Source organism: Ambystoma mexicanum, chromosome 5p (assembly GCF_040938575.1).
Source record: "Ambystoma mexicanum isolate Mex_15411 chromosome 5p, UKY_AmexF1_1, whole genome shotgun sequence".
Lineage (NCBI taxonomy): Eukaryota > Metazoa > Chordata > Amphibia > Caudata > Ambystomatidae > Ambystoma > Ambystoma mexicanum.
In genome coordinates, this window is record NC_090930.1 from 203,262,711 (window position 1) to 203,287,083 (window position 24,373).

Below are 24,373 nucleotides of genomic sequence, written 5' to 3' on the forward strand. Positions count from 1 at the left end.
GTGGAACTGTCTGGTCCCATTCCACATCCGTGGTGTCTGAGAGTGTAGGGGTGTGGCATGAGTGAAACCCACAGTGGTCCCTTATTGGACCACTGCTGACTGTTTGAATGGTGCAGATCCTTACTATTGGTGGGCTGGGACTTGCTTCCAGGCAGAATCTTGGATACAAAGAGGACTCCTGCAGCCATTTCTGGAGATCAGCAGTGGAGCCAAGTATCCTGTGTAGAGGAGCAGCCGACTGAAAATCTGTGGACGACTCCCAAAGAGGCCTTGTATTACTTCATGCATTTGACCTGGTGAAGCCCTGCTGGACTACATGATCTGCAAAGGCCCTAAGTGGGGCTTCAACCCCATGACTGATGGGTACAACCAATCTCGATGTGTTATCGAGGATACAGTCATCTTGAGCCTTCGGTAGTGTCCCTGGACTACCCAGTGAACTGAACAGCTCTTCAGTGGGCTACCCTGCTAGAACCGTTGCCATTCCGTATTTGTCGCAGGAACTTCCTTGGTCGCCAACTTGTGGTGTACTTCACCTTCCTGCCAAATTTTAGCCTCCCAGCTTCAAGGGATCCTGCATGGAATGTCGCTGAAACTAACCTTTCCCTGTCTGGTGAAGGGTCCTGAAGAGGTCTGCATCAGTGCCTTCTGCATTTCTTCATCAACAAGGGTTGCATTCTGCTCCTGGAACCGACTGGAAGAATCCTTGCACCTGCATTTCCTGGGCACCTCTCACTAAAACCAATGGCAGGAAAACATACCTCAGCGACCTCCAGTCGACCAATCCAGTCCTCTGGGAAAATCTGACTCAGGCGGGTAAGTAAATGCACAGCATTCCCCTCCTCCCCTGTTCTCCTTAGAATAAACCTGAGGTATTCCATTCCACCGCTTTTTGATAGTCGCGTCTAAAGCATTTGTACCTAAAAGATGGAAACACATTCTTACCTACCAGCAACTTTTGCTGAATATCTTCTCTGGGACTTTTCATCAACACAAGAACTTTACATACTTCAGACACTTTCTGGGGAGAAGCATTGTGACGTTGTGTGCACAAGGCCCAACTCTTCATAGGATTGGACTCCTGAATTTAGGGCACATTTCTCATTACATGGTTCCATCTTACTGCCTCACCTACTTACCTTCTTTTGTTGATACATTTATTGAATGCATTTCTAGGAACCTATGGTGACTGCATATATGTTAATAATTGAGTGTTGTGCAATAATATCAACGGCTTGTTTCATTTTCTAGTGTGTGTTTTGGGCCTGGAATAAAAATAGTATTTTTGTACTTACCTGTCTAAAATTATTTATTGTGTGCTTTACTGTGTGGACCCATGTGGACCCCTGACCCCACCCACACGCTCCTGAGAATAGCCTTGACTGCTCCCCTCTGCTAGCTTGATTGGATTTTGGCTAACCTCTCAGAGGTCTCTGTTCACTATAACTAGTGGGGCATCCTAAAATCTGTCCCCCCAGGCCAGATTCTAGAAATCCATCTTAACAAGTACATATGTACAAATTCATGTTACATGCCGCTAAACTTTAGGAGGAATCGTTTGACTATTTTCTGTGTGGCATTATGGGTCCCGAACATGATGGTAGTAATGTATATTTCTATTTCTAGGGTTCCCTTCTCTGCCCATCCCTTAAGCCTAAATGTTTACTGTCTGCCACCAGGTGTAGGATTTATAGATCGGTCATGGCAATGGGTCTTTGACCAGTACTGTTTATATACATTCACTGTGATTTACAGTGTGTTATATTTAACCTGTGTATCTATTTTGGCCTTGCAGGTATTATGTTTGAACTTATAACAAAGTGTATATTTTCAGTATGCCTGTGTAGTATTTTCTTTGTGGTTCACTATTGGGAATAAACGCACTTCCCTGTCAGCCTACGTTCCTCCATTGAGGAAAGCCTCTCTGCTCTACCACATCTACCATTAGTCTAGCCTTTCCTTTTGGTTGGACACCATGTTTTGCCTTTAGGTTAGATGGTACCTCCGCCACCTCCAGAGGACTGCAGAAATCTCCCCAACGACCTTGGCTAGTCTTCTGGAAAGAGGCATGTAGCTTGCCCTACTAGACGTCTGCATGATATCTAGCCCTGAGAAGATTTTCATACCACTAGCATCTCCACGATTGGAAGCTAGCTCAGTAAGGACTTCATCGGGGTGATCAACTTCTTCAGAGTCCTCTACCTCCCTTGACTCAAAGTAGTACACAGTCAACAACCAGAACATCTATTTGGGCAAGGCTACCCAGGGAGACTAGGGCATGCCCTTGTTCTAGCCCCCACCTTTGAGGCCGTAAGGACCCGTAAGGACCTTATGCACTAAACTGTGAAGCTCCTATTGAGATCTTGATGAAATGCTGGGTGGAAACAGACGAAACGTGAATTAGACCCTCAAAGTTGGCAACGAGTGGTAATTCTAGCACAAGCCAACAACAATACCCTCAAAGGGGTTAGGCAGATTCTGCTTTATAGTCAGAATAGATGCATGTGAGACAATGCCTTTTAGCACTTCTGGGAAGAAAGAAAATACAATATACCCATTTACTGGCAATACATTAATTAGCCCAGCTGATCATAAACTAAAGGTAGAATATGGGTGTTCGTTCGATATTGACTTGGGCACCAAGACTGCACTCACCGACTGATGAAAGGCTGGATGTTCTGCCCTGTCAGTGGTTCCATGCTCTGCGGCATTGGCTCAGGAGTAGACAGCCAATAGGAGTAATCGTTTCTCGAAGCAAAGTTGCACACGTTATTGATGTTGCAGAACATAAAAGGCATGGTGCTGAAGCGACGGAGACAGCTGCCAGCAGTACCTAAGCAGAAATACAATGAAAACAACGTTTCACAGATAGAAAAAACATACATAGACCCCTATATGGCCTGTAAAAGGTAAACTCTGTAGAAGTAGGCATTGATATAGGTTACATTATTCATTTCAATTCCTCTGCACTTTCCCCACCCATGGCTCAAAACAGTCAAGCCATGTGGGAAATGGCAACAATGCATGGGACTGGGTGGGATCTATGCATTCACTGCACAACCAATAAGGCTGTATCCTAAAATACGGAATGCCAACACAGCGGCATGTGGTGATCACATAGATCCAACTTACAGCGTCGGAGATGAAACACAAAGGCAAACAAGATGGTTTCAATCGATAAAGTGGCAGACACCCCTACAAACCCCAATCATGCTAAAAAGCGTGGCACACCCCGGCAACCCCTCCGGACTTCCATCGCAGTGGTAGTCACGGGCAATGTTTTCGACGTCTACATGCCACATGACTACAAATGTTTAGTCATTATTTACTATACAAAGGCTGACATGATGTTCCGCGTTGATGCTACATGTCAATTAGATTAAAGCTGCTAGCTTCAGAGCAGTTTACGGTAATGTAATGTGCCACGCACTCTTTGCATGCCTCCGTTAATTAGAATGCATAGGCTGTTATGAAATGGCGCGGCATTCGGCATTCGGCATTTTCACACAGTTAGAATGCGCAGTATTGTCCGTTCAGCATTTTTACCCCCGGCATTTTCGTATGATACCGGGTAGGTATGAAATGGGAGGAGAGATTTATTATGTTTTCAAAGGTACAATACCACCAATTAATGGTGTTGGTAGGCTAGCTCAGCTTGACCTCCAGGAGCCTGTATGGTGTCCTCAGGTCAGGTCATTTTGAAAGAACAGTGCTTGGTTTCCCCAACCTTGATCCATCCTTTGGCAGAGGCACAGCTGCCACCCACCCGCTCTTGCTCTTTTGACTTTGCCTACTGGGAGTCTGCATTGGGTGGTAGACCTTAGGTCCCTGTCCTCACTGGGGCGTGGTCTCCATTAAACCCATCTGATGGTGCAGAGCATCTTGCTCCAGGTTCTCCACCAGCCAATGAAGAACTGTCAATACTGGTGGACTAAGTTGATAGTAGAGGATTTTATCATCAAACCGGACAAATTACATTGCATTACAACCTACTGGCGATAAGTTCTATCCAAGTGATCGCTTACATATTCTCTTCTAGTGGTGGGCTGACTTAGTTAATGTTGTTTCGTCCACAAATAAATAATGTAGTCATCAAATAGCATTCCCAGATTCCACTATCGGGGGTGTTCCCAATTTATTTTATTTATTTATTTTATTTATATTTGTATAGCGCGCAACAGCCCAAAGGCATCGTGGCACTTGTTACAGAGAAAGAACATACCTAGTTACAGAATTATCACGTGATACTTGTTACATAGAGTGAGCATATTTGTATAACATAATTATACAGTTGTCATATAAAATGTTTAGAAATAAGATCATAGTGAGTGTTCCCAATCATGGTGTCATATTAGTCAAACACTTAGCTCTTATTGAAGTTTTGAGGACAGGTAAGAAGGGCTTGAAGCAAACCCTATAACACAGCGAGTGATGGAGCCACTACAAGGTAAGTTAAGTGTAAATGTTTCACTTCACAATTCACCCAAGAAAAATATTCTATTGTAGGGCTAGATCAGGAGTTTGCCTCTAATACAAAAAGGAATCGTTCATCAGAACATTTTCTAAGTTTAAAGGTCACTTCTTATAACATGTTACAGGCATCTCATGTCACACCCCAAGCAGAGGGTGCATTGCATGGAATGAGTTAGTATTTATCTCAGCCGTTCCTGGAAGAAATAAAAATGGCATGCAGTGTCGTCCAAGAGCAGATGGGGCGGAGGGCACAGATACACACACTCCCGTCTTTCATTTTCAACTATCACGCAATTCAGATCTCATCATTATTAGGGAGGATTCTCATAAATGTGCTAATTCCCTTCACCTTAGAGACCCCCCAGCAACTTTGCTGGATTTTGAGGACTTGCGTTTTTCCTGGAAAAAGTGTGAGCCTTTTTTTCCCACTATTTCATGTATTTTGATGTGTGTTTTACATTTGTGTTCTTTGACTTTGGAGTTTTAAAATAACCCCATGGGCATCTTGTCATGTGTGTTACACAGCATCCTCAGTGCAGTAACACAGGGATGTTATTTTATACTTCCCAAAGGTTTAAATACCTTCTCTGGGATAAACTACTGTTTGCCAGAGAATGTAAAGTGAAATTGACTTTACTAGTCTTTCCAAATTCTTAGACACAGCACACACCATTTTACAATGGAGTACTGGAGGGGTTAGATAGTATCCCCTGTGTCTAAATACTCATGTAGCAGTCAAATGCTACCCTTACCTATTGAAAAGGCTGGAGGCAGTAGTTTTACAATGAACTTCCATGATTTTTCCCGACCGCGAACACCCATAGCTAAAAATCACGGGAGCCATGTTTTTCAAGATGGCACCTTAAACCCCTTTGTTTAAACAGGTCCCTGTCTTCTTTTTTTGCCGTTTCTTTTTGGAAAGGTCCTTCTAGAGTTTGTCTCTGTGTGCCAAACCCGGTTTTGTACCTTTGTTCGTATGCCTTTGGCAATTTGGACCTTCAGTCCTGAAGCCCGCCAAACTCCATTCGAAAGAGAAGCTCCTTCAAGGGCGGCTTTTTCTCTTGAGTTGGTGGGACCAACCAACTCATAAGACACCTGGATACTATTCTCAAGTCTGGTTAGGATTAACTAGGGAGAGTAACTCCAGCTTGTGTTCTTGAATCTACAGCTACTGGAACTGAAGTGACTCCATTTTGTTTGCTTTCTTCAACAATCCTGTGCAGTGCAGGAGTCCCCTGACGTCCTCCCTCTTGTCCCCAAAACTGAGGCTCAGGAACAGCGAGATCTGCAGGACCTGCCAGGAACCACGACTTCAGCAGCATTTGTTTCTTCACAAAAAAGGTACTCTGCCAACCGGATTGAGAGAACACCACGCTTGCGATGAAAGTTCGTGAAACTTTTCCAACTTGCAGGCCTAATCAGCTTGTGACCCGACATATGATTCATTTTCGCCTAAACTACTTCTAAGAACTTTTGCAAAGACTTTACCATTTGATACCAGAACTGCTCTTTCCTATCCAGAACACTAGCCCATTGACTTTGGCCTGGCCTATTGACTTGTCTTGAACTCCTCTGGTGAACTGAAACTATTTGCACTGTCTAAAAAGTATATATGATCTATTTTACTTACCTTGTGCATTTTGCTCCCTTCTAAAGTACTGAACTGCTATTTGGCTCCTATTTCAGGGGAGCTCAAACTGTCTCAAATCCTTAGAATACTGTATTGAAGTGTATTGGTTTATAATATTACATTGTCTTCTTCAAGTGAAATGTTTTCTAAATGATTGTGTAATACATCAATAAGTGTTTTTACCAGGAAACCTTGAGTGTAAGTGTTTACTTGACCCACTGTGATTGAAAGTCCTTTGTGTAACTACTTGTACTGCTCACATTCACTCTTTAGATAAGCCTGGCTGCTCAGCTACCGAAAACTGTGTGGTACAGACTTATACCAAAGGTTGGTCTGGCTAACACCTGTAGTCCTAATTGTGTGTAGTGGTCTCAGAGGGTACTGCCTGGAATTCTGCCTAACAATAATCAATAGTGTCCATCGCATCTGACAAACCAATAATAGGTCATTGGCAAGTACATGTTGATCCCTTCTGACAGTGAGTATTATGTTATGATGTATTTGCTACTTGTATAGCCGTAAAACCAACTAAGTGCTGCTTCAAAGCGCTGAGTGAAGATGAGGAGGATGGCGACCTTTGGAGAATGAATGATGCAACATTCTGTTATGTTAACGGACATCTGCCAATAATCCCTGAAGAAGACAGAATATCCATTTTAGACAGAATATCAAATGATAGCCTCAACGCGACTTTGGTGATTGTAACAATGTAATGTAGTGCTCGTATAGTTATTAATAAGAGCTTGCACGGGGATAGTCACCTGCTCGTGACCAGAGAAGCTGTATGATCTTTCCACGCCTTAGGACAAGGAATATATTTCGGCCTCAAGCTGCATCCCTCCTCCACCACAGGCAACCGTTCCTGATTTCAGAGGCAATCTGCTTCATGTCCATGTGTCAGTACTTCATAAAATGTGGCCTTTAAAAAAAACTATGTATCTCTTTAAATTAATTATTTTCTGTGTTGTATCATGCATGGTGTGAATGCAGGAGCTTGGGAATGCATGAGAGAATGTTGGTGTGTCCGAGAGAATGTTTGGTTGTGAGTGTAGGAATGCCTGTCGTGAAGGTTCCAGAGCAGGTCAGTTGGAGAGGCCCAGCCTGGGTGATGGGATTCAGTGGTTCATTTTTACCATCTTAATGTAACTGGAGTAAAGCTTACTTGTGGAACCTACCCAAATGACTAAGGAGCTTTGATTATCACACTCCATGACAATGAAACTTGGTCAGGAATACTTCTGGGTAGCAGGTTTGTCAACAGCCTATTTTAAATGACTTGAACTAAGCCCGCAATTGGTGTCACATGGAACCCATGATGTTATGCTTTAAGGGGGGTGTTAACAGTAGGCAATTGAAAAGCACAAATTGCAAATAAATTACCTTTAATGCCAGTGGTCGAAGTGGGCGTGAGCGGTCGGGAGTGGTGCTCCTCTACTTCTTTTAATTAAGTTCTACCATTCCTATACTTTTTTTGAAAAATAAACCGTTCCGGAATTGTTTCGTTTTAAAATAAAAGTGTAGGAAGTAGTTGAAACTTGCCCTTTCAGTGCAGTGCACTGAACATTCCCTTAAACTTCAGGTGCATGCGTTTGGGGGTTTATATTGAGCATGGGAGGGGGTGTGGTGATGGGGTTTGCAGGGAGGGGTGCCGACCAGTAGAGAACATAGCTCTACTACTTCTTTTTGTACACTTCGACCACTGTCTAATGCAGAGGGCATGTATGAAGTATTCTATAAAGCAATGTTTTGGACTATAACTGCCACGATTGCTCTTCATTGAATCTGCTGGCTAGGTTTGATGGGAGCTGTAGTCCAAAACAACTGGAGAGACAAAGTTTGCAGAGTCCTGCTATAAAGGAAAATGTGTCATGGTACTAGGATTTGTAAAGTGCACCGCTGCCATTTGCCTGGTCTCCAGGCGCTGTAGCAGAACTGAAAGAGAGAGGGGCAAGTTAGACTGGGGGGAGGAGAGGAAAAACGCAAGAGAGCTTTGCTCTTGTGTTGGATCCTGCAGTTCAGAGACTGTTACAGTGTGAGCGTCTGTTTGCAGGTGTTCTGTGTTCAGGGCATAGAGACAAGTGTGTCTAGAGGGGAGCCTCATTGTCTTGTTGTGCTAGGATGCATTAGTAGGGGCATGGTATGTAAATTGGTTGTAGATGTATAGTGTTCTGTTTGATATCTGAGTAATAGTAACCAGTTAGTGCAGTAGTTGCGCTAGGAAGCAAGTAAACGAGTTATGGTAGTAGTTCAAGTTTATTTAGGGATCTAAGTTAGATAGTAGGTGCTGTTAGCCAGCATAGACCTGTTGGTAGCACGTGCTTTTGTTTCACTCTTCATCGGGCTTTGTCAAGGCATTGCATCATGTCTAGAAATTGTTCATTCATTTCTGTCTGAAACATGTACAGATTCAGTATATACAGTATGGCTACACTTCTGATTAACAGGTTAGTCTGTATAGTTCATGTCATAACAATCAAAGTGTTATCAGTTTTCTGTGTCATAATACACGTTTGTTGCATAATTTTTGAACAAAGGGTATGTATTCTAACATTGTTTAAGGAATCATTATAGTTACACAGTCATTTGTCAGGTTATGGAGGAGGGAAGCAGAGGGGAAAAGCAATTAGGAGAGTCAGAGGAAGAGATGTTGGGATGACTAAGTATCTTACAAAGTAATCCCTTAGCGTAGTGCCTGGTTGCATAAGATCTAGTGAAATTAGTCTTAAGTTGTGTTCTACAGTGTCTAATCATAAGTGCTTTGCTGTGAGCAGTGTCATTGCTCAGAAGCTAGTTCAAGTTGCTGAGATTTCTGTCATTTCTGTAGTGATCAGTGCATTTAAGGGTTGATCAAATAACAGTGTTTTCTTCATAGTGCAGCGGTTAGTGCTGGATGGTAGAAATGAATACTCCGAATGGTATCATAGGAAGCACCAGTGAAGCCTTGCAGCTGTGCTGACCCCGTTTTCCCATCGACTGGAAAGACCCACCAAGGATGACTTCCTCCTTTAGGCTGGTGGGACCAACTAGACTCAAGACCTTCATCCTTTTGGGCCATCCCCCGACTTGCTGCGACTTTCCTGAGCTGCAGAATCCCAATACCCATGGTACGGGACCATTATCAAGGCCATCATCCTCCAAAAATCAAATCTGGCTGAAACTTTGTAGGCTTCTGTATGGTCCTCCAGAGGCAGGAATTCTTCACCAGAGGTCCCCTCACAAGAGTTCAGGACTGAATAATCGAAGAGAATCCAACTGGCAATATTTGTTTCTTGTTGACGCTAAGAAAAAGGTGCCAAAACCACAAAGAGCCACTGGAGTGAGCAAAATCCATTGCTGCCAATGCCTTCTCCCCAGTGTTGCTGTAGAAGCCCACCAGACATCCCCCTTTCCTCACCACGACCAAGGAGCAGGATTCAGGGTCTGCAACACTGCACCTAGACAGTGCACTGCACTGCAGCTACAATGTCTTCTTTACTTTCAAGGTACTGTGGGGCTTAGGTTGTAATTACCTTGTTCCATGTTCAGTGCTTCCTGGCTTGGGAAGTGCTGTTTTCTTCCAATTGAGAGTTGACCTCAACTGTTCTGTGCAGGTCTTGCAGTCTGTGCAATATCAGGTATGCTCCGCTTGAGCTCCTGTGTTTCTTCAAGAACCACTGACTGGTTAACTAACTTTTCCTCTAAAGATCTTCATCAGAACTGGAACTGTCCATTTGACTTTACCTGTCCTGGTTTCCCCAAAGGTCCATCTTCTTGATCCCATTGGCTTTGGCAATGCTGGTTCCTCCATAGGTTTTAATTTTGAACACTTTTATTGCTAGGAAACAGAGGGCGTATATCCCTAGTGTATTTGTTATGGACATTTGCTAGTTGTGTTCTACCTAACTTTATAACTTTCCCTCCCATCTCAATTTTGCAAAGGTGATATATAAAAGTGCTGATAAAAGCCTTAATTGACGTCACTCTGGGCGCTGGATATGTAAAGCATAGAAAGTTACTCACCTGCATTATTATTTCTTATATTGATTTATTCCATTTCACATTGAATGTTATTAGTAGTTGCCGCATTGTAGAGTTGCCTGTGTGCCTTGTGTGTATATATAAATACATATATTTTAATATAACTTTAAGTGTTTACTTGGATACCTGTGTGAACTGATTTGTACTGCTCACAAAACTCCCTCCTAAAATAAGCCTGGCTGCTCAGCCACTCTACTGACTTGTGTAGTACAGGCATATGTTAAGAGTTGGGTCACTAATGCCAAGAGATAAGTCTTATTAAGTCCCACACCAGTTGGACTTAATAAAAACATAGTCTTCCTGTACAGGTATGGGTTGTAGTGTTTCTGATTAGTGTGCTTGTATTGTTACTTGAATTAAAGTACCCTATTTATTAAGCGAGCATACCAGGGCTCTTTAAGATGCAAAGACTGAAGGTCATTTTCTTTATCTGCCACTGCTTTGTGTCCTTTCTTCCTGCACTGTGTAAGGCCTGTAAAGCCTGTGCTCTAAAATGATTTCCCTCGGTAACACTATTCTGTCCTGTGCACACATGAACCAGCAACATCTAATTTCCAACATGGGAGCTGAGGAGCACAATATGGAAAGGACACGATGAACCTTAACAACATGCAAAAGGACTGAGTGTGTGAGTTCTCACCCAAGTCTTGACCGTGTGCCCGCTCATTCCCTTGCACATATAGCAGAGAAAAGCCATCGTAGATTTCGGATGTTCCTTGCGGACAGTTCGGAACGTCGGAACTTTGGCTGTGACGTGTTATAAGGAAACCATGAGCGACTGATCCTGTTCCTGGTGGGCCGGGAAGACCTTGCAAGCCATCAGGTCCTGGAGGACCTGGGGTGCCTCTTGTACCTGTAAACACAAGATATTTGGTGATAAAACACGCTCTGCTAATATGCAAGCAAACATCACTGCGAGCAAACAGTTGTCAACCCTTTATACAGACTTATTAGCCCACAATGTGACTCACATGTATTACCTATATCTCACTTTGGCTGAACTTCCACAAGCATTGTGACATAAAAAAATTAATGATTTAACATAACTGTATTAGAAACAGTCAACCATCACTTTTGGCGAATTTTTCAATTTGCGATTAGCACAGTTTTCACTTCTGATGTGTAGAACCCTATCACTGGACTCCCTTCCCAATTCAATAGGTAATGGGCATAGCCTTTAATAGATGCATTTTCAACATATAGAGAATCTACCCTGATCCTATTCCACCTAAGCACCCTCTTGCCGCCAACAGCGATCCACAACACAGACTTCTGTGTGTCAATATTCTTTCCAGTACAAAGTAGACGACACAAATGTAAAATACAACACAACCTCAACTCTATCATAAGGGACTTAGTCACTTATAAAAGTCAAGATTACTTAGTAGCTGATCTACCCAGACAACAACTCAATAGACAACCAACCCCTGGCTGTAGCCTCCAATGACGTGCAGCGATGTAATCCTCAGTGGAAGAGTGGGTGCGAAGCCACGGACACCACAATGCAGAGCAGATCTCCCCAGGGGCGCGGGGGAGATGGGGGTGCTGTTACTTTCCCCATGATGACCAAAGGTAGGTGCTCCCTTAATGAAAAATCACAGTGCGTGTGCCGTGCCCATGAGCAGCCTAGGAGAAGCCAAGCTCAGACCCAAAAGTCGCCTGGATGCCATCGAGGATAAAAACACTCACACTAAACATTTGCATGAAGATTCTTCTTGGATTGGCAACCACGTTTCTCATGATGATCAAATGCAATTTAATGCACTCTGTAGATGAGAGGGGCTAAGCAGGGAGAGTGTCCTTGTTATCACCTCCCTCTGTTGTTAATATGTCCAATCCTATAGTTTCTTTGGAGACTGGTTATGTTCCATGTTTTTACACAGGATTTATACCCCACCTGAGTCTATGTAGAGGTTATTAGTAGAAATATTGTATGTTGTATTACTTGCAGAGTTTGGCAACATTGTCACTTGCACGTACGAGAGGAATAACGCAAATGTTTTTGCCATTCTTTCGAATGCACATGTAGGCCCCTTTTACCGGACACTTTCCATTACAGTCTTCCTCAACCCAATACGAAATTGCATATTGTGTCAGCATATAATGCTTCAACATAATGGATGTTTCTGTTTCTGCCATCGTCAACACAAGGCAACACAGATCCCACAAATCCTCCCTAACCAGCTGACGGTCACAGATATAGAATTCAAGGTTGAGCTCCTAAATGCACCTTGCCTTTACTCTGCAAGTCAGTGTTCTTTCTCTAGATCTGGACCCTCTGGGGCTACACAGGGTGGCACCCTCACTCCTTTTCTGCTTGACCGCTATGCAAGCCATCTCACTCACATAATGTAATCTTTGGCACTAGCACGCATTGACTACACTGACACACAAGCTATCTTCAGACTCCGCAACTCCAGGGACTCACACTCCATCAATCCCAAACAACTGTATAGGTGTGTGACCTTCAATCATCTGACAATGAATCCATGTAAAACTGAGCCTCTCCTTGGTGGGTGGTCCACCCAAACCTTCCAAGATGTTGAAAAACCTATGTGACATCCGAGGTTCAGAATCAACTTGGTGACCAAGTCTCAGGTTTCCTAACTTCTATATTGTTTCAATCTAGGTGCTTCCAGTTACCTGATTGGGTCCAAAACTGAGCAAACAGGCTCCTACTTCTGCTGGTGATATGGCCCCTTGGGACCACATTTTATCTGCACTGATTGTGGTCCATTGGATACTAGTCCCCTCCCCGGCCCCATTGTCTACAAATCCTTATGCATCACATGCCAAACACTCCATTGCATTGTACCCAAGAGTCTACAAAGCAATCTTTGTAGCTACCATCTGATACTCAGCCTCCACTGAACAAGGCAACTACAGACCCAAATTGAACATTTAGCCTAAGAGGTGCTTCCTTCTCAGTCCAAACCACCAACATTTTCTCTATCTGGATCTCCAAACTGGAGGACCTCATCACCTTTAGGAATGCCCTCAAAGCTCGGCTATTTCCCTGCTTTGGTACCCAAGAGCAGCATTGATTTAACCACAGCCTAGACAACCTTTTACACTATCATTTGCTGACCTTTCCTTCCCAGCACTAATAGGTGAGCTCAGCTCTGCACACCAGGCTATCATCACCATCATCTGGCAATCAGGGGTGTTGCTAGGTCTGTAAAAGATCCAGGGCTATGGCATATTCTGAAAGATGCTTCTAAATGAACTGATGCACAATGTGTATCAAGCAATTACTTTCCCAAACATTCAATGTAGTGACACAAGCACAGTGCTAAGACCAGAGCGTATCTCTGCCCTCACGCAAGACATCACACAAGATCCACAAAGTGCACGCTCCAACAGTCCACCAAGGCTCTAGCCTCCAAACCTCCAAGCAGGCTACCTGCGCTATAAGGCCACACCAGTCGAAACTCCACACTTCACAATTTCAAAGAACTTAAAAGGATACTCGTTGGGAGTGTCTTGAATTCTAGAAGACATTTTGCACTCTGTTTTTCAGAATATCCTCTTTATCTTGGGTCGAAACCTAGCACCATGAGCTGGTACTCAACCGCTCATGCACCTGGAATGTAACTTTGGCACAGATGAGAAATGAAATACTGAATGGCCCAAGGACTGACAATCCTAACACTAGCAGGATGACAGCAGAAGTGGTAGTGGTGGTCTAGAAGCCTGAGATTGCATGCTTCTCTACCTTGCTCTAAATTCTCTAATCAGCTGTCCAATCTGTATGAGCCTCCATTGTTCCCTGGTTCCTTTACTGATTTGCTGACGCTTTATTACAGTCACCTTCCATAAATCACTCCAATTGGAGAAAAGGCACAGCTAGGTACTGAACATGGGATTATTAATAATGCTTCATATAGTTGCAAAGACTCTCTTAATGCTTTGAATTTACAACTGGAAATGGTCTGCATAGCTCACCTGGTTGGCCGGACTGCCCTCTGTCTCCTTTGCGTCCCAACTGACCTTCAAAACCAGGTAGCCCATCTCTTCCCGGATCACCAGGTAGACCCACTGGGCCTAAAATTAAATTATGATACGTGAATCATAGGAGCACAAACAAGACAAAATTGAGTATCGAGCAGGCTTGGGACAACCAATCTAAGGATAGGCCGAGCTGATCACAGAGTACTTCATTGAAGTTAAATGCACTCGGCTCAACACATGTTAAGTTCAAATGCAAAAACTCAGAGCTGGCTCAGTGAACACATGCTGATCTGTGAAGCGGTTTAGATCTGACTCCATGACATCTATTGAGTATAAACCCATCTGTTTTCAGCAGAGGTAAATGCTGCCAAAAGTGGGTCGGATATTGAAGTCCCGTTTACAAGGGACTACTTGCCACACAGCCTGCTGTTTATGATGGCACTGCTCAAAAGAAGGGGGAACTAAATTAAAGAGTACATGTAAATTTGTTGTCCTAAAATCGTACACTCCAAGAATTTCATTGTACATGTTGTTGGAAGTTACCTATCCTGGGACTGAGACTGAATCCTAGAAAATGCATTTTACACAGCACCTTACTGGGTTACATTGGTAGACTTGCAACAAAGCTAACCACACAACCTCTGATCTCTCTAAATTAGCGCCACACAAATGACATTTGCTACAGGAGTCATGTCTGAAAAATAACGTCTTAAAACACTCTTTAAAAACATTAACTTAAACCAACCCTCACCCCTACATTAGAAGCTTCACCATAGCACGTAATTGAAGACATGTAACAAAAAGTAGACACATAAAAACCAAAATCAGGCATGAACGACACAGAAGAGCAGGTCATGGCAGACCGACGGGAATATTAGGCATGTTAACCGATGGTGCATATGCCCTGATATGCAAGCAACACCCTTGCATCACATTGTGTAGGGGATGTCAAGCATGCATTGCAATGAGAAACACCACATATTTCGTCATAATCTGTATGAGATAATCAAATACAGCACTATCAGTTCATTATTCCACTTTCGCCAAATTGCGCAACATGAGCTGGAGAACTCTTTCACTACGCATGTGCAGGATACATTTTAGGATTCACCTGTGTATGTCTTTTAACTAGGTTAAAGGGTTTATATAATATATCTATCCCATGCCTCAGAGATGGGGGAACACACATACACTGCTGTGTATTTACCTGGTAACCCTTGCGGTCCTGGAGGCCCTGGAGGACCAGTTGACCCGGGTTGGCCTGGCAGGCCTGGTAGTCCTGGATCACCCTTTATCACACGGATTTCGCCGGCGGGACCTGGTAAGCCCGATAAACCTGTCACAAGCAAATAAGACATTTTAGAGAGTAATTCAAAAAACAGCACTCAGTAGACCTGGGCATTAATTATGCACTACACACTGAGGTTTCCTGTAACTGTATTTTGATATATTTTAAAAGACTTTATGAACACACATTGCAAAGCAAACAAAACCTACATCTAAAAGTTGAATGGCAGCACTCATTTTGGCAGAAATACAAATAATAACCAGTGCTTAATTTGTGGGGGTGGTTGCCGGTGGCCAACACCGGCACTCTTGTTTGGGCACCGGAACTCATGTGGGGCTGGGGAAAACGTGCAATTGCTTTGTTTGTTCTTCCACTTCGCTTTGCTTTGATTATAAATCATTGGGATTTGTCATTCTGATATCGATCTCTCTCGTGCTTGCAGGTTGCAGGCCATGGCTGGCTGGGCCTGGCATGGGCCAGCAATAGCAATGAACAACAAAGTGTTACAAACAACAGCCAATGAAAACTACCATTCTGTTGTTACTATACAGTATTTGATACATTCTGTATAGTAACACAGAATGTGCAGTTTTCATTGGCTGTTCTTCTGAGCGAGTGAAATTACATGGTGACATGTTGTGTTGCCACAGGAGGCAGCGCAGCGCCACCTTCATTTCACGAGTTACTGTGAAGTGAAGGTGTTGAGGCGTGGCGTCGTCGGTCATGATTTGTGAGAGAGAGAGCCTGCCCTGCGTGGTGTGGCCTAGTTGCTTCCTGGGGCCCCCTCTGCCTGCTTTTTTATTTGTGTGGGTGCCAGTGTGCGCACCCGCCCCCCCCCCCCCACCCTGAGGCTCCGACAGGAGACCAAGTCCCAGCCGGCAAAGCAGGTAAGTCACTTGTTGCATACGGTGCAGCCTGAGCCTGTCACAGTCTAGTGATCAGGCAAGGCCCAGGTTGGGGCCCGTGTGGCGGCACGGTCCCCTGGTGGTGTCCTGACTGCCCAGGAGTCAGGACCACACCAGGGGCCTGTCCGCGCCCAGGCTTCTGTCTGTGTGACCTGTGTGCAGTGTGCTGCTGACTGCAGTCAGTGCCAGGCCCAGGCCAATTTCTGTGACCAGAGGCTGCCGCAGACTGAGTCGGATGACTCTGCCGCGGGTGGCTGGGCCCATGGATTGTGCCCAAAAGAACGTTTTTTACTTTTTTCTTTGAAAACCTGACCTTCCATGGGGCCGTTGGCTGGGGCCCCGCCCCACGGAAGGTAGGTTTTAAAATAAATAACTTATTTTGAGTGGCGGCTGTGGCCCATCACTTCGAAAGTGATGGGTCCCAGCTGCCCAAATATATGTTTTTTCTTTTAAAATCATACCTTCCGTGGGGCTGCTGCTCACGCACCTATTTTTGTCATCATCAGGCTCAGCATGGCCGTGGCGGCCATGCGGAAGGTAACCTATATGATTGAGGCAAGGGTAAGGCCCAGGACAGGGCGGGGCACGGGTGGCACTGGCAGCGTGGTCCCTGGTGGACTCCTGGGTGACTGGGTATGTGACCTGCCTTAACGGATGGCTGGTGAGTCACTTGTTGTTGCGTGCAGTGTAGTCTCAGCCTGTCAGAGTCAAGTGATCAGGCCAGGCCCAGGTCCGGGCCAGGAGTCAGGACCCCACCAGAGGCCCATCCGCGCCCGGGCTTCTGTCTGTGTGACCTGTTTGCAGTGTGCTGCTGATTGCAGTCAGTGCCAGGCGCAGGCAAATTTCTGTGGCCAGGAGCTGCCAGCTGCCGCAGACTGAGTCGGATGACTCTGCCACGGGCGGCCGGGCCTGTGGATTGTGCCCAAAAGTAAGTTTTTACTTTTTTCTTTGAAAACTTGGCCTTCGGTGGGGCTGGTGGCCAAGGCCCCGCCCCACGGAAGGTAGGTTTTAAAAGAAATAACTTATTTTGAGTGGCGGCTGTGGCCCATTACATTGAAAGTGATGGGCCCCAGCCGCCCAAATATACATTTTTTCTTTAAAAATCTTACCATTCGTGGGGCCGCTGCGCACCTATTTTTGTCATCAGGCTCAGCATGGCTGTGGCGGCCCCACGGAAGGTAGCCTACGTGATTGAGGCAAGGCCCAAGACCGGGCGGGGCACGGGCGGCAGCGTGATCCCACTAGTCTGTCACAAAAGGAATGAAATGTCATTTGCAACTTTGGCCACTTTTTCATTGGTGCCGAACCCGACTTGAGACAATTGTATGCCCCAGTCCGACCCTGGATAGCATTCATCTAAGCGAAACATGAACTGTGAATTTTTGCCTGGGTGTTTCCGTTATTTCTTTTAATGTTATCGGCCTCATTAGTTCACAAACGAGCTTCAGCGAGGGGACCCGGTCCGGAACGGTGCACGTATTGGGCCGAAACCGAACCGGCTGCACTTCGCGAGAAAAGCCCATGCAAAGACGAACTTCTGAAATGCCATTTCAGGCAAAGATACACACATGGAAACTAGACGGGGATAAACATGGTGCACGTGCCCACTAATCTGTCGTCATAAATAAAAGCACTAGTTGAGTATTCGTGTATAATTGTCAACCGTCTTTTGCTGTCATTTTTTTTTTACATAATTCCAGCGCATGTTTTCTATCCTGATGTGTGGTTTATACACCAGATGTGGCCCCTTAACCTCGGTAGAATACGCTCCGAGCATGTGCTCCGAATGAGAGCACATGCAATCCTCAGATAGGAATCATCAGACAGAGGTGGGTGTCTGTTACACCCCGCAGTTTAGTAAAGTATGTCCAGAACATGTCAGTGGGAAGGAGATATCCGAATATGCATTCTCCTCTGGCTCCTGCATATTGGGTGACAAAACATATTTAGTTTTTTAATATGTGTTAAGGTGGGAAAAGGCCCTAAAGCAGAAGTAGCACAGGCAGTTGATTTCACAACAATGTCTTGCAGAAATGACTTTTTCCAAGTTATACAACATCATGCTCATGCTTGAAGGAAGGGTGAAGGGGGATGCATTTATGAGATGTGATGACTGATAAGGGCTTGAGAGTAAATTGATTACACAAAACACCTGGATGAGGTGACTGAGGAACGGGCTGAGGGGAGGGTGCTCTTCCTGAGGTAACCGATTAACAATACTTGTTGTACTTTAACAGACTGCCAGATGGGGCAGAAGGGGTAGAGACAAATACAGTGCAACAGTGACTGAAACAGAATGCTTTATTTAATTGCAAATTCTAAAGCGCTCACACAGCATGGGGGCATTGAGGTGCAGTTACAGGAGGAGAATGTCTTAGTTGCGTATTTATAACGCGCTTAATACCCAGAGGTTTCTAAGTGAGGAGTCTGGGATCGAACCGGTGTTGCTTTGTGTCGTCTTGCTTCCATCGAGCACATTGTTGCTGGGCTATCCCGAGTCCCAGGACAATGATTGCAACGCAACTCCACTCAGAGCCATTTGGGAAACAGGGCTGTGGGAGGGTGTGGGCCGGGCGGTGGGGGGGTCATTCTACAAAATTGACAAATAAGATAACATCCACAGGTTTGCAACAATTTTATCAAATGCATTTTCACTTCGAGGACAGCAAGTATGGTCCAGATGTCTAAAAAGTGTGGTCTAGAACTTAGAAGTGTGTTCAAATGCACTCTTTTGCCTTTGGGTTTGCCGGAATGCTGGAACTGCTACACCTACCATAACAAGTGTTTTCCAACTTTAAAGCATTATACTTTCTTAACCCATGTGTGCCCTTCCCCATCCATCCCACTACTAGCCTGGGCCAGCAGTTGCTGCAGTGCCAAACATGTGACATGGAGCAGCAGCAGTGTGATGGGCCGATCTAGGTACGTCTAGCACTGAATTGGCGTGGCCGGCGCGCCCGCGCTGAGGGCAGCGGCGCCTCACCTGGCTTTATGGGGCCAATATTTATTGGGCACTAGCACTTATTTTTGTACAAATTAAGTACTGATAATAACAGTCTGAGAAGATCATAGTTAGAGCGAAAAGTGGATGAAACCTTACAATGCTGTCCATAATGATCACACAATCCAGGGGCCACAGTGATAACAGACAAGGATAAGCACATGTATGCAGATCAGAAGCTTACACTGCATGCAAACATGTGTTTATGACAGCACATAATAGGACCTGAAACAAATCGCCACACCCAACATCTGGAGAAATGACCTAGGTAAGCATGGACCGGCTCCCCAAATGTGTACTCAGCAATGATTTATTGTTTGGTTGACTGTCTGAAGCTATGACCCGTGAATGACAGCAAATGTTAGTTCTCCTATCAGCCTTATTGTATACAGAAGCAATGAGATAATTAACATTAACATTACCACCCTGGGTGGAATTTTGGCATTCTGGGAGCCAATCAGGATTCAGGGTTTCCGGGCAATAAGCGCCACTGTAGCCGTGGGTCCTGATGACTCAGGATTACAAAATAAATAAATAAAAGTAAAAAGAAAGGGGTAACAAGGTATTTCTGGTTTACTGTAGTAATACTACAAAATAGACTTAAATTGTAGAAAAGGTCCTCCTGCACTGACAGGCTAGCCTCGCGAACTTGCCAGTGGCCCCAAAATGAAATCAATTAAGCAAGTGAGAGGTTAAAAAGTGAAGATGGATGGGGAAGTTTGCCCCCTCCTCTCCCTCCTATAAGATACATGACGCGGAAGGAGGCCAGGAGGTATCGAGATCGCCCATACTATTTTGGACCAATACCTAGTGCTCAAATGATTGATAAGTATGTCGAGAGGTACCCCCTCAGCCAGCCGTACAGGCCAGGTGCGGTACATGTCTATCCCAGAGTGGGCGAGGAGCCCCAGGCTGCGACTAAAGAGACCTCAATTCACAGTATCGATTAAAGTGTCCCAAAGCCATGTTGCTGACGTTGATAGAGACACCACGACTTAGCAGCGTTAGACATGAAGCACACGTGCCATCCGCATATCGGGACACGAACACACACTGGAGTACATGAAGAAAACGAGCATACAGTTCTATAGTTAGAGGACAGATACATGTACATACTGTCATTGCTTTTATTATTTTGACATTAGCTAAATGCAGCAAAGCAGAAACCGCAAGAAGCAAGAGATCCTGAGTAAGGCTTGCAGATGCTTAAATGCGAATAACCGTATGGAAATGCAGGAGCACCTATGGGACCTGACAGAGCCAAGTGTGGCTAACCTATGGAGAATATAGAATAGCATGGACACTGTAGGATCCACATAATGGTTTAGGAAAATTACAGCAAGCCACAAGCCACTCAGCAAGAGCTGAGCTGAGTTGAATTCACGCTGGACAAAAGCAAACATGTGAGACAGTACCCACTTCCAAGATGAGCAGATACTGATGACATTCCATTCCCTTAACGGCAGTAACACCAGCTGCAGTAAATGTGAATAAGTCTTCAAGATTCAGAGCTGCACAGCTCCAAATCATGGTCTCTGAACTCGTGACCCGGCCGACTGAGACAATGGACAGCAAGCAGCGCTGGGAAAGGGAGCCTATCTCAAGCTGCCAGACAGAAGCTTGCAACAAAGGTGTTACAATGTGAGAGTTACACAGAGCAAAAGAGTACTCTCATAGACTAAGGTATTACACACAAGTTACAAAGCAGACACATAGTCCTTCCTATGCCCTTGAGAAAGTATACCAAGAGCTGAGAACCTTTGATGATCCCAGGCCTGGCGACATCAGCTCTAGCCACCCACAGATCCATATCCTAGGGGTGGGTAGCAACAGGCAAGAACCAATAGTAAGACCCTCACAATGCAACTTTGTTATAGAGAATTGGGGGTGGACCAGGCCAGACACCTGAAATGGAAGAGAATCACATGTTTAGGGGATCATATAGGGTTTTAGGCTCCTGATGACCAATCCCAGACAGCGAAAGGGTTTCTGGAGTAGGGCCCAGATTGTGAAATCACTATGATGTAATCAGAATACAAAACTTGCCAACGAGCCAGGAGATGTTGAGACGTCCACGGATTTCTTCTGTCCCTGTACTGATCCCTGTTGGTTTTGCTGTAATAAACCGCAGGTTGAGCTTGCCGCTTGACTGAGTCTTACGTTCCTCCTGGGGAAAGTGTTGGGCTTTCCAAGAGTCCACAATCTCCTAGTGTTCCTCTGGCCTACCTGGGAGTTAATCCCAAAAAAAGAACTCACTCGGCCAAAATAGGTCAAGATCAAATAGTCAGCAGAGACACTGGGAGTTCCAGTCAAATAGATGGGGAAGCTGCAAAATCTTTCCTAACAAGCCTGAAGATGAGATAAACGTATGCACAGGCAAGGGGGATTCAGAGCTGCACAGGACTAAAGCTACCTCTGAATACATTGCATATATAACGACTTTATTAGGATAACGGAAACAAGCGTGCAGATATAAACCAGTACCAGGCTTATTGGACAGACAAGTGGGTCTGCAGGGAGGAGATATGTTTGTCATGAGCACACCTCACTTGTTTAGAAGCACACAAATACAATAGGGGAGAAAGCCATGGACATAATGGCCCAAATGTTTATATTTTGCATCTGTCTGACTGGGGTCTTTAATGGACAGAGAATATGAGGAAAATGACAGACTATGTGGCCAAACTAGTCATTAGGGCAATGTTCCATTTTCCGGGTTTTAGCTCCCTGTCTTTCCTGTTTTTTTAACTTTTCTTTTGTGGCTGGAGGAACTTCTACTGAAGTCTCCCTACCCCTGCAACCATTTTTCTGATGTGCTGCCCTGGTAGCAAATATAGCCATTAGGGAAAGGGTGCCTTATAAACACCCAATTCTGGGGCTGATTCATGGAATTATTTGCGCCGCAAAACAGGGATTTGTGCGCCATTCTGCCCGCAAATCCCTGTTTAACAAATGGGGATATCTGTCACCATTAAAGTTGTTTGGGGCAGTAGTGATTTAGTTTTGACTGCACAATTGAAACTGCCCATTTTGGCGCATTGGTAACACTAAGCACCAGGACATTGGGGCACTAACACGTATTTTTACGTCCTACAATATTGCAATTCGACTTTTGGCTATTTCTTTGTCTGTGCAGCCCAGGAGTGAGGGCAGGCTAACATGCCATTGTGCTGACATACCCCTGCACACTTGGTTGTTGTTTAAACTGGAGTAGGCCCAATACTGCCCAATCTGCATCCCGTGTTGATGGGTCAGTGTGTTTTGAAATGTTTAAGGCCAGCCTGGGTGGCTGTATACTGCCCTCTGATGTGATTGGTTGGGCTTGCTCAGGTCACTCTGTGAGTGAAGGTATGATCAGTGGGAGACCCTGTGTGTACCTCAGACCTGTACCTGATTTCACAGAAGACCACATCAGCAATCCTTCTTGAGCAGCAGAGGACCTTGGTGTGACTATACTGGCTGGAGCCTGGCTCATTTGTCCTTGCACCCCACTTCTTTTCTGAAGGTGGCATCCCAACAGATGCACTTCCTCAGAGGCCTGTCATCCCGCAAGCTGGCTGAATTGACTGCTCCGTTCTTGGCACATTTTTCCTGGCCTCTCTAGTGCTGCTCCCAAGGCAAATACAGTGGGGAATCTTCCTGGCCTGGAAGTCATGTGGCTTGCTGCCTTTACTGGGCTCGATTTTTGGGACAACCTAGAGTGCCTCCTTCCATTTCCTCCCTCATGGGACACCTTATCACTGGCTGGATGCCCCCACACCCCCCTCCCCCCGCTGTCGTGGAATCTTGGCCAGTCTCTTCCATGCTCCTGTCATCATCCTTGTGAATGCTGATACTTCTGCCTCATGAGTTACTCTCTGGGTGTCCTGTTTGCTGATCTTTATGGTTGTAAGTATCCTTGCTGAGTTGTGGGTTTGAGTCCCTTAAACCTGTAGTTCCCGGTTGTTAGGGAGAATTCTAATTTCTCTGCCAATTCCCTTCTACCATAGAGACCCCCGGCTATTTTGCTGGACTTTATGACCTTTAATATTTATCCTGGAGAGAGTGAGAGCTTTTCCCCACTCTCTCATGTATTTTTATTTGATTTGAACCCTGTGTTTCTTTTGGTTTTGGAGTCTAACCAACTTTATAGGGATCATCTTTTCACATTGTGACACACAGAACCCTCAGTGCAGTGGCACAGGGAAGTCCTTTGGATTTCTGCTAAGGTTTAAATACCTTCTCTTGGGTAAACTACTGTTTCCAAGACTAGTAAAGTGAAATTGACTTTACTTACCCGTTTCTCTTTGTAGACCCAGCACACACAATCTTCCATAGAGTGCTGGAGGGGTTACTTAGTATCCCCTTTGTCTACCTTCTCATGTAACATGTTTTATGTTACCCTTTCTACAATTAATGGCTGGTGGCAGTGGTTTAATTTTCCTACCATTGTGCTTTTTTACTGCAGGCTGAATCCTCAGCTGCAGTATTGCCCCCATGGGTGCCCATTTTGTCAAAATGGCCCCAGTATTCTTTTCTCGCCATTTCTTGTTGGAAAGATTTGTCTTCAGATATACTCTGTGTGCCAAACCATGTTTGGTTCCTTTGTTCGTTTTGTCCTTGGCAGGATTCAGTGGTGACGCTGTGGCTCAAGCGTTCTGGCGAGGGAGGTTCCCGAAACTCCCTGTGCTTAGTCTCCTTGGTTACAGGAAGGGACCCAAATTTGATTGACCGGCTGGCTGTACTTGGAGGACAGCCACCCTGCTGTGTGATTGACAGCTAGGCTGCAAATGAATGGGAGAAACTTGCATAAAAGGTGAGGTCTTTTGCAAGGAAGGCAGAGCCGACCACTGGACGAAGGAACCGAAGATTAAACTGGAAGAGAAGCTTGCTGCTCCCTCCTGGACCGTTGGTTTGCCTGGTGAAACCCTGCTGGATTGCTGAGGCTCTGAATTTCTAGTCGACTAGAGAAGCTCGGAAAGGACGATTTCTCCACTTGGGTTGGTGGAACCAATCAGCTCCAAGACGAACTCGAATGGGACCCCTCTCTCTGCTGGCTGTACTTCTTTGCTGCTGCAGGAACTGAGTGCCAGGGGACAGAATCGAGTGCATCACCTTTAACCTGGATC

At 45.0% G+C, this 24,373-nt stretch overlaps 1 protein-coding gene across 1 annotated transcript in view; it reads right to left on the reverse strand.

Annotated features, from left to right (window-relative positions):
- Positions 1-24,373, reverse strand: part of COL4A5 (collagen type IV alpha 5 chain) — a 568,084-nt gene that overhangs the window by 18,786 nt on the left and 524,925 nt on the right. The window contains exons 45-48 of the mRNA XM_069612627.1: positions 15,279-15,407; positions 14,066-14,164; positions 10,761-10,973; positions 2,656-2,833 (exon numbers count right to left, since the gene is read on the reverse strand). Coding sequence (XP_069468728.1) covers positions 2,656-2,833; positions 10,761-10,973; positions 14,066-14,164; positions 15,279-15,407 — 619 coding nt within the window. The remainder of the gene's footprint in view (positions 1-2,655; positions 2,834-10,760; positions 10,974-14,065; positions 14,165-15,278; positions 15,408-24,373) is intronic.